Below are 14832 nucleotides of genomic sequence, written 5' to 3'. Positions count from 1 at the left end.
TCTAAATGTCACATAAATCTAAGGGCTGTTATCACAAAGTATTGATTCATCTAAAATTGGATAAATGCTAGAAAAAATACATACTGAAATTGTATATAGTAATAGAAGAATGAGCTAGAAATAGAAGTAGGCCCATATACCACAGCCCACACGCAATCCTACACACGTCTTGACCTCCAACGTACCTTATTAAGCTGCCTTTAGCCAATTATCGTTTTTAATTGGCTTTAAGTCTTTTACACTCTTACTTAACGTGTGAGACTTTCATCCTTCCCCATCTCATTAATCAACACATATAGTCATATGTAGACCATAATAATATATATCTATATCCCCGTAATCCTTCAATACCCTTTTCAATTCCAAAAATATTTTCATCATAATTCAAGTTACAATCTTCAGGTGAAATTTGTTGCCTTCTCTTTTTTCTTTTTATAAATATTCATTCTATTTTTCTACCCGGGTCAGTTTGTTTTTTTAAATTCTTTATTGGGTCTTGATCAAAATTCAATCTTGATTGTGTTACTTGTTAATTCAAATGGGTCTATAATATTCATACTTCAAGTAGTAGTCAAGACCATCATCAAATGAACATGACTAAAGTATCCAAGAAAACACCTATATTAGATTGTGAACAATCTCCATCAGCTTTGATAGATTTGATCATACTAATCGCGGTTATCGGTTCTTGTGGATTTTTATTGTACCCCTATGTAACGATTTTATTATCCGAAACACTTGGAATTATTAAAACAATCATGTCTATAGTTCATCAAGAAGTTTTAAGTGATCCAATAATTTATGAGTGTTTAGCAACCACCATTTTGGGTACATTATTAGTTGTGTTGGCAATAATATTATGTAGAAGTAATTATAAATGCGGGAAACCGGGTTGTCGTGGGCTGAAAAAAGAGATCGAATTCGATATCAAGGTTGAAACAGAAGAAGAATGTATCAAGAATTCAGATTCTTTAGATAAGGAATTGAAGAAAGGGTTGTTTGAATTTCCAAAAGATTACCATAGGGAATTAGAAGATGAATTAAAGAAGATGGCACCTCCTAACGGTCGAGTGGTTCTTGTTTTTCGGGCTAAGTGTGGGTGTCCGGTTGTTCGACTTGAGGCTTCTGGTCCTAAGAAGAATAACAGAAAGATGAAGAGGTAAAATATATGTGATGATTAGCATTTGGTTAGATACAAGTTTGAGGTTTAGGAATAAGGTGAGAGTTGATATTTATTAATTCATCTTTCCTTTCTATTTAACAATTTTGGTATACACATGCATCTTTTTAAGAATTTAATAGTTTCATAGACATACAGTTTGTATTTCACAGATGTTCTTCTGATTTGATTTTATAAACTTGGTGATCTGTAGAGGTTTATATGTTTTGGTAATATTATTGTTCAATAAATTGCTTTAAATGTTATGCTTGTGAAGTTTTGTGTGTCCAATATTAAATAAAAGTTACACTACATATATAAGAAAGTATTAAAAGTTTGATAGATACAACAATTTTTAGTTTTAGCTTTTTTTCCTAATGCGTTTAAATAAATGTAACTATTATAAGGTTGCATCAACTACTCCATTCTCTAATCTTATATCTAATAATAAACTAAAACAAAATTGTAGTATCTTTTCTTCTGGTTAAAACTGTCGTTAATTAATTAAAATAATAAACCTAAATAGAATAAAACAAACAAAATTTTAATTTATGATGAAAAATTTTACGACCTATTAGATATAGCCTTACCATTAATTTGAATTAGTATTTGATATTGTTAATTTATCCATTTATAAATACATATATATCCGGATTTTTAGTATACAGGGTTTTTGTAGTCTCGTATAACAATTCACATTTAGTATGTTAACAGGTGCTAACTTTCTTCTTCTTCTTTTTTTTTTTTTTAAAGATACACTCTTAATTACATATATCGGTTATGTTTTAGTTTTATTAACTTTTTTCATTTTGCTAATTTTTTAAGGGTTTTGCTAAACGAAGCCCTAAGGGCTTTCGTTAAGGTACATTAATTAGTTATACACTTACCATAAAATTCAGGGGTGGACTTTTAATATGAAAATGTACAATAGTTTTATGCACGTTAAGTGAAGTCCTAAGGGCTTTGTTTAGCATTTTTCATTTTTTAAATAAGTTAGTATACTTAAATTTATATGTTTTCTCTATCGTGGCCTTCATGGCAAACTATTCCTTCTCATTTGATGTAATCCTATTATGATCTTCGGTATCTTGCCGAATGGTTTAATATAAATTTTTTTAGTATATTAAAAAATAAATAAAATAAAATGACACATGTCGATCAAGTATTACGCTACGTATCCTCTACGTATCGTCTCAAGAAAATCTTAATCCTGTTCTAGTATATTGATAGCTAATAATAATATAATAATAATAATAATAATATAATAATAATATAATAATAATAATAAAAAATAATAAATAATAATAATAATAATAATAATAATAATAATAATAATGTTAGGTCCAGTTTTGCTGAAAACTGGATCTCTCCAGTTACATCCGGAGAGCATGAAGAATTGTCTGAAATATATGAAGTCCAGTTGCAATGTACAGTTTATGCAACTGATGACTTCCTACAGTTGAGATCTGAAGACATATACCTGAAGACATTCCAATTGAAGTCGAAGACAACAAGTGGAAGAAAGAGAATGACAATGGCAGCGAAGCCAGTTGACATTCTGTCAGATCAATCAATTGGAGAATCTCTCAATGTAAATGCCTTTACAAAGCTTTACACTGATTACGAGGAGGACCTTTTACACTACATCTTTTTACCCGGATAATAATCTTGTCTGTGGATAAAAGTGCAAAGATGTAGAGTGGTTGAATAAAGTAACCTTTTGTCTTACTTTATTTAGCACACACAAAGGATTATTTACTAATACTTTTGTGTGTTGTCAACCATAGTTGTACGTCGAAGTTGAGATCCCAATGCTCATACTTCGACTATAAATAGAGGTCCTTGCCCAAACATTTCAAAAATTTTGCAAACACATACATTCTGCAATATTGGTGAACTTGTGCAATATTCTCTCAATCGTAAAAAGGAACATTTCACAACTTTAAGTGTTTCGATTGTTAGGAGAATTTTCAAGTATAGATCAATTGTATTTCATAGGTTGTTAGGTTATTTACATCTTTGTATTATCTTGGTTCCGCAACAACCTTGTATTTTATTTAACAATCAATAAATAAAATACACTTGAAAAATACATATTATCTCACCATATTTACTTACTTGTCATTTACATTATTGCATTGTATTTACTTATTCAGACTTGTCACCTTAATAAGTAACATTCCAGCTAACCTGGTACACTACTCACTCTAAACTGGTCACGTTCAGATTAAGTGATAGTGTTGCAAAGTACTCTCACCATTGACATAGATGTGTCTTCAGCACCCATCTAGTAATAGGATTAATAATAATAATAATAATAATAATAATAATAATAATAATAATAATAATAATAATGTATACCACCTGATAATGTTTTCAATGTGGCAATTTGATCAATTATATGATATGTCGTCTAAAAATATCAATTGTAATTTACTTATGAAAACCAATGATATGGAGCTCATGTCTCTGGAAACAGGGGTTATGGGTTTGATCCTCATGCCCAGCAAGACTGGAGGTCCTTTTCAACCTATGGTAGAACCTGGAAGCAGCCTCTCTATATTTGGTAGGGGTAAGGCTGTCTACATATCAACCTCCCCTATATACCGTGGAAGACGGTATTGGGACCCAAAACCCGTGGAAGACGGCATTGGGAGTTACTTTACTTTACTTTTAATGATATGGAGCCAGTGTCGTCTCCGAAAATGATAACATTTTTCAGGGCCAAGCTCAAGAATAAAAAATGAGCCTCTAAAATAGCGAGTCGATAATAATAACATATAATAGCAACAATAAATGTTTTCTTCAACAAAAAATAACAATAGTATGACGATAAAGAAAATATGACAAAAAAGATATAGAATATAGTATATATTTCAAATAAATCGTGTGGCTCTCTTCGCATTTTTTGAAGCAAAGTTGTCGATCAACACTTGATAATCCATGCCCTCTAGTACATCACTCTCGATAGAAGTCATTGCTAATTCATTCCGTCTTTCTTATTGGGACATTGTAGATGTTAAATATGATTTCAACAAGTTTAAGTTTGAATATCATAAGTAGAACATAGGAAGATATTAATCATTTTAATATTAATCAATAAAATCTTATGATATAAGTGTATAACCTATTCTCCTAAATTAATAAACAAATAACTAATAAGCTGCATATTATAAAAACTGTAAAGTAATGGAATTTATATCGAAAGACGAAACTAACATAGAAATTTACCCGAGTTTGCGTGGCTACAAATGGGGTTTTAAGAATCTCGACTCCAAAGCACGACTGAATTTTCTTTGACAAAGGGTTATTAGTTGTTTAATTAATTATCTAGTGATAGTAATTTGATAAATGCCTAAAATGTATGATTATAATGGATAAAAATGGCATTTGTTGTGATTGTTAATAGAAGATTAGGGCGTGTTTATGTTTGATTAAGTGTTTCAGGTCATAAGTTACAATTTGGAGCTAAAAGGATCAAACATGGGTCAAGAAGAAGTCAAACAAGTCGAATGAAGTCCAATGGAAGAAAATCTGGAAATTACAACTACCGTAACTTACGCCCAGGAGGGTAGTAGGTTACGCCAGTTGAAGTCACAAGGGGCGTAACTTACGCCTAGGAGGGTAGTAGGTTACGCCAGTTGCTGTGCGAAAATCCGAATTTTTGGGTTTTAATTATTTTCAGTTTATATCCAATTCAAACACGACTTGTGGAAGTTACCATTCATATTTTCTCATCCCTGGAGTAGTTCCTAACATTCCCAACATCCCAATTTCATCATCAAATCACAAATCCATGGAGATTAAAGCTCTAATTGAAGAATCAATGATGATATCAATGATGAAGATTTTAAGCTAATTCTCTTTTGATCATTCTCATGTGAACAATTATGTAAGACAAATGTATTCAACTTTTCTTATGTTCATGTTGGATTAGATGTTTAATTTCTCATTAGTCTTTTAACATCTAATGTTGTTTGGATTGTTTGAATGATTATTAGTTTATAACTTTGAATGAATTCCATCTATCTTTTGATTTCAAATTCTTGTTAATCAATTATTATTGGAAGAATCTCTTATGAACATGTAATCTTGTTATTGAATAGATAATTTAGTTGTGTCAATTCCCCGGTTTTCATTATCGTGAATCATCACAACCTAATTGATTAGTTCTTAGCATTCATTCAATCCAAGCTTATAACGAATCATGTCTATGTGATTTCCAACGAACATAAGTTAGGTTATACTTTTGAAAACATAATTTGAAGCATGAGAATGATCTCTTTATTTAATTGAATTATTGTGTTAAGTTTATAATCAATTTTTTGTGTCTAATCAAATCAATCAATCAATCAATCGGTTTTATGTTTATGTCTAGTTTAATCAACTTTGTAAAATTGTTTAACACTTTCCCTTGATTCCCTGTGGATACGATACTCGACTTACCCATACTAGTTATAGGTATTTAGTTTATATTTTTGATCGGTTCAACGACATCGACCATAATCCAATAAAGTAAAAGTTGTCATTTGTCATAAACTTGTTTGAAAAAGGCTTTCACAAAGCCTGTACCAATTGCAGCCATGGGCCCATAAATACTTATTTAAGCATTTGCTATATTGGAGAAATAATATATACACGGATTTTTTTAAAAATTATGGGCCCTCAAAAATACCAGGCCCAACTCGCAAGCACCTTCTGCATACCTCAAAGGCCGACCCTGTATGGAGCCATGGAGGCATATAAATAAGTTAAGTAGATATTGTAACAATTCTATTTCTATACAAATTCATATTTGGTGGTAACTTGGATTAAATAATTACATATCATAGTGGTTTATAAATATATATATTAATATTAATATTAATATTTATTATATTAATTTTTATTTACGGTAATTAGAATAAATTAGACTAAAAGAACATATGTCGCTTAAATAATATGCCAGGTGTTAGATCAAAGAATACTGTAATCCTGTTTTAGTTTATTGGTAGATAGTTAATTTTATATCCCCATTTTAAACCTCAAATATCATATTTATTTAGTTAAACTTAATAACATTATTAGCGCAGTACTCGTGCAAAACGACGGTGACCAGTTCTAATGGCAATTACTGATATCAATGGTGGCAAAAGTTGACGATTTATGGCGGTATCGAGTGGTCTAGATAATTTAAACTTTTCTTATTTGTTTATTTTTAGATATGTATAAATAAAATAAATAAATATTGTCAAAAAAAAATTATGAAGATGTCAATCTTACATGACATTGTTTTAGCATAACTTATTTTTGACTCTTTATGACTCTTTTTAATCTCATGTCACTCGAACTAGATAAATATTACTCGTATTTATGTTGCTCGAGCTATGGATCTTACGCGATAATGCCTTGCTCGAGTGCTTATTACTCGAGTAATGTTGGGCAAGAGATACACCGTATGATTAAATAGACATGTTAATTTAAAGGCCTTTATAACATGGGGTAACATTACATGGGCCTGACCTAGTTCCCTTTAGTGGGTTGACTTGTTTAACTTAAATTACATGTCTTGCTCGAGGTGTATATGGCTGGAGTTATGATCACGTATTACTAGAGTTATCTGCTCGGGTATAATTTCATATATATTTATATATGTTATTTATGTAGCTCAGTATGTTCGCATATATTGTGTCGCCTAAATATATCTAAACAAGATAAGGGTGTGATTGACATCATGATACGGTACAACTGCCTTGTACAGAAATTATATATATATATATATTTTTTTGAAAAGTTACATAAATTATACATATGATATATAAATATATATATTCATATGGATAATAAATAACTATAGTCTTTACGACGAAAAGGAAACTGACAACATTAAAATCTTTGAAAGTGTTTGTCACCCTTCCAAATATGCTTTCTATAAAAGTTCAATTCAATGCTTGTCAACAAACACATTTAATTCAGTCAATCAATCAATCATATACGCAAAACTGGTAATTTGGTGGTAAGAGTGATTTAATGATGGTGGTGTGATTGGCATACGTGGAGGCCCAACCTCGTCTTCACGGGGTCTTCATTAAGAAGATGACGCCGTTCGAGGGTCGTTGGCACGAAGTGGGTGCGTCGACACCTCGACGCCAATTGAAGGATAGAATCTTTTCAATTTTTCTGTTTTTTTTTGTTGGGTATTGAGGTGGTATGAGATTAGTAGCGATATGTACAACTTAATGCGAGAATGAATATGACCATTATATATATAAATATATATATATATATAACAATCCAAATCTGGACTGCTAGTGTCAGCTAATTTGGCTTATAACTGACTTGGTTTGTTATTAACAGACTTAGTTAGATGTTGATAAAATTACTTTTTTACCCTGTTGTCTATAACTTTCCAACTTTTTCTTTTTACCTTTGTTTTTTCCTTTTCTTCTTTCTTTCTACAGCATTTTTTTCACAAATTATCTTTTTCTCTAAGTCTTAGATCATAAATATGGTGAAGCTAGGTAACAAAGATAATGAGAAATATTTTAAAGCTATTATTTTATTCTCAAGTCTTGGCCCACCAAACACCTACGAGTATTAATTATCCTTCTTCCGTTGCCGCCGTTGGAAACATATCTTCCCAATTTCATTTTGAGCTTTTCAAATTTTACTGTTTTATTTTTTGGGGTTTTTTTATGTTTCTATATTTTTTATTCTTTTTTATTTATATAATAATTCCCGCCTTAGGTGTTGGTGATAAAATTGCTTTCAATTACTACTAAGTTAAAAGAACAAAGCGATAATAATAAGGGGCTGCTGAACAAAGCGATAATATTACTAAGTTAAAAGAACACGATGTTACTCCACTCTTTCAAGTGATAATAAAATGGGGCTGCTGAACAAAGCGATAATAATAGTTGTAAAGTCGATGAAGGATTATTACAGAAATTGAAGCAAAAGGATTCAAACAGTTGGCTTGAAAGGAATATAAAATGCTTGATTCTAAGATGTAATAATCATTACGTTAGTAGTATTTTACCTTAATTCTTTATATGCGCATGAGTCGTTGTTTGATTAAATATTGCTTAAGCCAATAACTTTTTTCGTTTATATATAGTGGTTTGATGTTCATTTAACAATTATGGTGATAACACAGAAAATTAGGAAGGCAACCAGAAAGCGGATTTTGTCCCACTCATGGTGATTGCGCGCATTTCGTGAAATCGTCAAGGATCCCTGTGGGTAAGTTTAATTAAACAATTAATTAAAGTGCCAGTTAGGTAATTCAAGATTATTCAAATCATGTCATTTGGTATTTTGTATGTGTTCATTGGCTATGAAGTTATATGTAACAAAATTTCTATACTTCTTTATATATGGTAATACATATTGAAGTAATTATACTCTTATGGCTAACTGATGAGCATTACTGGATACCAATTCGTCGTTTAGCGTTGCGTTTTCTTTATTCAAGACTAGCAATAAGGATAGTCGTTTAGAGTGAATGTCAAGTCGTATGGTAATCTAAATGGTCAAGTATGCACTTAGTAAGTCTATGGCCCAGCTCAGATCATCAGAATTTGGATTAATATACTTACTATATATACCTTATATAAAATCACAGATCATCAGAATCTGGATTAATTAGCGCATAGTCGTAGCTTATTTCAATTGTTCCAGTCTAAACACGCAACATTGCAATATTATTATACGATCCAGTAGTATAATTCTTTGATTTCTTTCACATAACAATAAAACGTCAAACAACATAAAGACATCAAGTAAACATTACCGGTCTAATTAATTGAATCATATACAAGAATTGTATAAACACAATGCAAATATAACAAAATCTTATTCGAACCGATAAATAATTGGCTTAAAAGATCAATCGAACCTAACTATATATCAACAGTTAAACAAAGGGGCAAAAAAAAAAATAACAATCAATTACTTAACCTAATCGATCTAAATCATCGTTTTTTTAATGATTACTAATTCTAGTCTCAAACCTAAAAAACTACGCCGAAATATTAATTCCTAGATGTACCAATTAATCATCCATCCCATAATTATCTTGATTCATCTCTTGATGACTATCCATATCTAGATCGCTTGCCAACCCGTTCTCCAAACCCGACCCGCTGACCCCACCCGAAGTTATATCCAAAAACAACAATTGCAATTGAATTTCCTGTCTCTTCTCTTCTTCTTCTTCATCAACGGGCATCTCGAATCTACAAACGGGACACGACCCGCGAATTCCTAACCACTTGTTTACACAATCGGCATGAAACTTATGTTTGCACGGCATCTCTTTGGCTAATAATGATTCTCCATCGTACTCCATCATGCAAATAGCACATTCTTCTTCTTGGCTCACTTTTACGGTTTGTAACGACTCGATGGATGCCTTCGAAGCAGGTAAAGGGCCTTCTTTAGCTGCTGCTTGTTCAAAGATTGATGTGATAATGTTGTTGGGCATATTTAATAGAATAATGGCTAGTGTTGATGACATGATCGATATAAGTTAGAGGGGTTTTGCAATAAACGAAACGAAAGACGATTGGATTGTATAGTATATATAAAGAATGGTTGGAACTTGGAATGTTCTGGAATTTAAATATAAGTCGGCTATGTTTTATCTTTCGAGTTCTTTTTTGTCATTGCTTACGTTATAAGTTACTCTCGTATATATAAGTGAATTTGTAGGAGAAGAAAAAACATATTCATGTTTGTATTTATAGAAATTTTATTTTTCCAAGGTTATCTTTTTCTCTTTTTTTAAAAAAAAATATATGTTATGTGTGTTGCCATGTTATATTATTTATTAATTATTTTGGGAAAATAAAATCTCAACCGTTTATCTATACTATTTATTAAAAAAAATAACTCCATGTTGAAAGTTACATGAGGGAAAATGTCTCTAATGCCCTTCCATGTAATATTTTCATCTACAACCCTTAAGATATATAATATTTTTACTTAGCACTAAAATATTTTTAGTTACACTACCCCTTAACATTAATGATTAAGTTATACTATTAATCCTTTATTTTTTAAAATATCCCCATTAATAATCTACATCAATCGACGTCTCATCTACCACAAATAGTCGCATCTACCACCACATCGTCGCCGTCACGACTACCGCCGCATTGCGCGGGTAACGTGCTAGTTTAAATTAAAACTTTTTATATGTCATGTAATTATTTATTAGCTATCAATTACTTTTGAAAAATAAAATTCCAACCATTTATTTAATTTATTTATTTTTATTATATAACAAACTAAGAAAAGATAACTTTGCTCTTAACAAGCATGTAGAGTCATGGTTGTAAAACTCGACCGATACAACCGAGTCTTGAGAATCGGCTCGTGTATCGGCCCTCTGGCGATACGAGTTTGTGAGACTCGGTTTGAAAATCGGCCAAGGTGTAAGACTCGGGTCAACTTGATCAAGACTCGGCTAGATCGGTCAAGACTCGGCTGGATCGGATCGGTCAACCAAAGTCAAACTTTTTTTTTAAGCTTTTATTAACTATCTTATTATTTTTAGACAATTATGTTTAAGTTGAAAAGTCATGTTATGTTTAAGTTTGAAGTTTATATAGAGAGAAAATGTCACAAATGGTCCTTGTGGTTTATCACTTTAGCGTTTTGGCCCATGTGTTTTTTTTTCGTTGCTAATGGTCCCTGACTTTTTCGTTTTCATTGCCAGAAGTCCCTGACACTAACTTCTGTTAAATTTGGCCGTTAAAACACTTCACGTGCGAACCATGCGAGGGCATTTTTGTCCTTTAACCAACCTTAGGGACTATTTGTGATAAAAAAAAATCCAAATTCAATTTATTTTTATCTTTTTATAATAATAGGAAAAAAAAGAAAAAAGAAAATGCAGCCATACCATATTTATGTCATCTTCATCTAAAAACCAACAAAATCCATCTTTCATTTTTTCCAACTTTGAAATATATATACTAATGGTTGTGTATATATGTAGTATATATATGTATTTATATCTATCTATTATATATCAGTGAGATGAGAAAGGATCTTAACTCATGTACTTTCAAAAACTATCGGCCGGAAAACTCATCGCCTCTGAAGTCGCTTGCTATGTCATATTACCGGAAAATGTACAAACATCCCTCATCTAGTTCTTCCCCATTCCATTTTATTCTTTCTCCTTTCTTCTTTTTATTATTTTTCCTTTCCTTCTTTTCCGGTTCACCAGAAAAACGCGATTTTGCCGGACCAAGCATCCATGGATCTGAAAAAGCTTCTCCCTCTTTGGGTGCAGTATCCGGCCACAAGGAAAAAAGACTCAACAGCCGCCTCCGCCGCCGGCCACGGATGAAAAACCCACCGGAAAAAGCTTCTTTTTTCGAGAAGGAAAGGGTGTTTATAGCTTTTCTTATTTTGTATCTGTCATTGTACTTTTAAACAAGTTGGATTGTTGCGAAGGTCAAGCCGAGCCTGACCCATTTATTAAACGGGTTAGCAATGTCAATCAATCATGGTTTACCCCGTTTGTTTTATGTCTGTTTTTTGTCATGTCAGAATTTGCCTCTCGCTAACAATGATGGTATGGTATCATGTTTCCCCAAAAAATTTAATAGCCATATTTCGGGATTTTAGCTCTGCATTGTACTTTTAAACCCACCGGAAAAAGCTTCTTTTTTCGAGAAGGAAAGGGTGTTTATAGCTTTTCTTATTTTGTATCTGTCATTGTACTTTTAAACAAGTTGGATTGTTGCGAAGGTCAAGCCGAGCCTGACCCATTTATTAAACGGGTTAGCAATGTCAATCAATCATGGTTTACCCCGTTTGTTTTATGTCTGTTTTTTGTCATGTCAGAATTTGCCTCTCGCTAACAATGATGTTATGGTATCATGTTTCCCCAAAAAATTTAATAGCCATATTTCGGGATTTTAGCTCTGCATTAACAACTCCCAAGAATTTTACTTGTTTTATATGTATATTCTGTTTGAATTGAATGATGGAAGTGAAGGAATTTTACCCGTTTTATATGTATACTTCGTTTAAATTGAAACAGTGTTTGTTATGTGATATAGTTGGTCTCCATTAAAACCATCGAAGGTCCTTCTTATGTAGTTGAATTTTTGCACCTTCATAGTCGAATGCATCCAAGTGATAAAAAAGTGATGATGACAAGTAAACACGTGATTTGGCTTATTGCATCAGGTGAGTTATCATTAAGATATAGATGGTTGAAAAACTTTGCGATTTATATCATCTATGTTAGTGTTATTGATTAAATTTTAGATGTATCTACAAATCGTCATGCATCCTGAAAAGAAAAATGGTTGGCCGGATTTTGGTGATTTTGGTTGTGGTCGGAAGGAGAAAGAAGGCACAAGAAGGAGACTATATTTTCATCTAAATGGACGATTATACCCTCTCTAACGGCCTTGAACTAACAGAAGTTAGTGTCATTCAAAGTGCCTTGCGAGTCATTCATAAACTCGCTCCTAAGCCTAGTCACATCGGCTTCGGATCGAAACTCTTTAAAGAAGGCTACATTGAAATCAACCCATTCCATTCCCACCGTTGCATCCTCACCGTTCTTGACAATTTCACCATCCCACCACAACTTAGCCCTATCACATAGCATGCTTGACCCATACAAGGTCTTGTCTTCTGGTGGAGTCTTTGTGATGCGAAAGGCTCCCTCAATCTTGTTTACCCACCTTGTGCTCACAATCGGGTCGGGATCCCCATTGTATTTGGGTGGGTTAGCAAAGGTGAAGCTCTTAAGGTCATAAGGCTTCTCACTCTTCGGCTTTGGTCGTTCATCGCCATCTTGTGTTTCCGGTACTTTTTCTTTCGGGAACCATTTATCGAATTCCTCTTGCACCGCGGAGGCAACTTCTTCTCTTATCTTGAGGGCGATAGTATTACTCATTGCGCCCTCAAGGGTCTCATTCAACTTCTTAACTATAAACAGAGAGAAATTCTCCAAAGCCTTCCCGATTTGTTCACTAATGAAGTCACTACTTAAACCTTCAATCAACACGCTCTTATTCTTGTCGTGACTCGATCAATCTTCATCTTGAGATGAAGCCATACTACACAATTCGAAAAGCTCATCAATAATACATTTCATTCACTATTTAGTCTCTAATACCCCCAAACCTTCATGTTCGATCATTTCCGTATTTAGTAAGTTTAACTTAAAACGTAATAGCTTATGATCGATAATAGGCCGGCTCTATTATTATCATAAACTATTTCATTTTAAACCAATCTTACGAAACACTTCAACTCTCAAACATGAATCATCCAAACCTAAGGTCAAAGTCAAATTTCCTATGGTTCAAATCTAGGTATCTTAACTAAAAGATCGAAACCTAAATCCATTGAACCATGGCTCTGATACCAAAAATGTAATGACCAAACTCCGTGTATGATAATATAAAAGTTATAAGATTTTTTATTTATTTATTTATTTTACCCAGGTGTGCCACATGCTTATATACATGTGCCACATTTTTGAGTTAAAACCTAAACATAAGCAAATATGTGCCACATGCCAAATTTCATGTGCCACATATCCTGACTTTCAGTTTTCCATGTGCCACATCCATAGTGTATGTGCCACACAAATGACCCAAATCCGAAGAGAACCTAAAATGTGTCACATACATTTTCTGTACGTGCCACATATTTGGGCTGAACAACAAAAAGAGCCAATTTGACACTTGACTCAACATGTAATCTTTCCAAACACAATTCTAAGCTTCATAACACTACATTTCAGATTTCAAACAAGTATTTGACATGATATATGATAATTACAACCATTGTTCGACCAAAAGAATCAATGTACAACGAAACGGGTCGCTTACCCGAGTCATTGACCTACTAGATGCTTACAATACCATATACAATCCAAATAGCTAAAAACTTGACCTTATCATAGGTTTTATACCAAAATAGACCTGTTTAACCAAAAATAACATGTATCAAGAGCCAAAAGGTACCAAAGGGATGTTCTACCCAAATTACCCAAGATGTCAACCTTTGAGATGGCAAAAGACTTCACTTGAACTTCACTCTAAAACCTCCTTGCTCTTGCTACTACCAACTCCTATAAGAGAGTTAAAAACTAAAATATAAGCTACACTTAGTGATTGCATACACATACAATCATAATCATGTCATTTCAACTTTGTGCATCAAGCACCATATAAGCCTTGCAAGCTAGCCTTTTCATACAAATCAAACAACATATATTCATTTTCAACATGGCCATGGATATTTTGTCTAGTAGGAATTTACCCACCTACTAGCTCTTACATACAACATGACTAGTAGGAATTTTCCCACCTACTAGTTCTTACAAACAATCAATTATGGGTCATAGGAATTTACCCACTGATGTGTAAAATCTAGTCTTAAATTTATAAAAAAGAAAATACTAATAGTTAGACTTCTACACACAGGCAGTGTACGTTATCATGTATAGTAAAGCTATCAGTAAGTCCAGGATCGAACACAGGGACTGATTTAGAGCAACCGAGATTAATGCAGTTTTAAAAAGAGTTTTGGATTTAAGGACTCCCGTCACCTTGGTTTTTATATTAAAAGTTAGTTAATTGAAAGAGTTAGAAATTCCTAAGAAATTTATCGAAAAGAAAATTGTTTTTAAATCAAATAGGATGAGAAGA

The 14832-nt window shown here is 32.5% G+C and overlaps 2 protein-coding genes and 1 long non-coding RNA gene across 3 annotated transcripts; 2 read left to right on the top strand and 1 right to left on the bottom strand.

Annotated features, from left to right (window-relative positions):
• Nucleotides 1-507: 507 nt before the first annotated feature.
• On the top strand, nucleotides 508-1368 carry LOC122580562 (uncharacterized protein At5g19025-like). The gene has a single exon (XM_043752833.1). The coding sequence runs from the start codon at nucleotides 588-590 to the stop codon at nucleotides 1161-1163; it is 576 nt and encodes a 191-aa protein (XP_043608768.1). The 5' UTR covers nucleotides 508-587; the 3' UTR covers nucleotides 1164-1368.
• Nucleotides 1369-7874: 6506 nt separating this feature from the next.
• Nucleotides 7875-8536, top strand: LOC122609851. The gene is made up of 2 exons (XR_006325405.1): nucleotides 7875-8147; nucleotides 8295-8536. It is a non-coding gene; the product is annotated as an uncharacterized LOC122609851 (long non-coding RNA).
• A 534-nt stretch (nucleotides 8537-9070) lies between these two features.
• Nucleotides 9071-9734, bottom strand: LOC122580501 (E3 ubiquitin-protein ligase MPSR1-like). Its single transcript, XM_043752778.1, has one exon. It carries the CDS (start codon nucleotides 9654-9656, stop codon nucleotides 9192-9194), a length of 465 nt encoding a protein of 154 aa, XP_043608713.1. The 5' UTR covers nucleotides 9657-9734; the 3' UTR covers nucleotides 9071-9191.
• Between the last annotated feature and the right edge of the window lie 5098 nt (nucleotides 9735-14832).

Source organism: Erigeron canadensis, chromosome 8, assembly GCF_010389155.1.
Source record: "Erigeron canadensis isolate Cc75 chromosome 8, C_canadensis_v1, whole genome shotgun sequence".
NCBI lineage: Eukaryota > Viridiplantae > Streptophyta > Magnoliopsida > Asterales > Asteraceae > Erigeron > Erigeron canadensis.
This window is presented reverse-complemented; position numbering and strand designations above follow the sequence as displayed.

Excerpts from the sequence above, each read along its gene's own strand:
- LOC122580562 (XM_043752833.1), top strand. The coding sequence starts at position 588 with ATGAACATGACTAAAGTATCCAAGAAAACACCTATATTAGATTGTGAA.
- LOC122580501 (XM_043752778.1), bottom strand. The coding sequence starts at position 9,656 with ATGTCATCAACACTAGCCATTATTCTATTAAATATGCCCAACAACATT.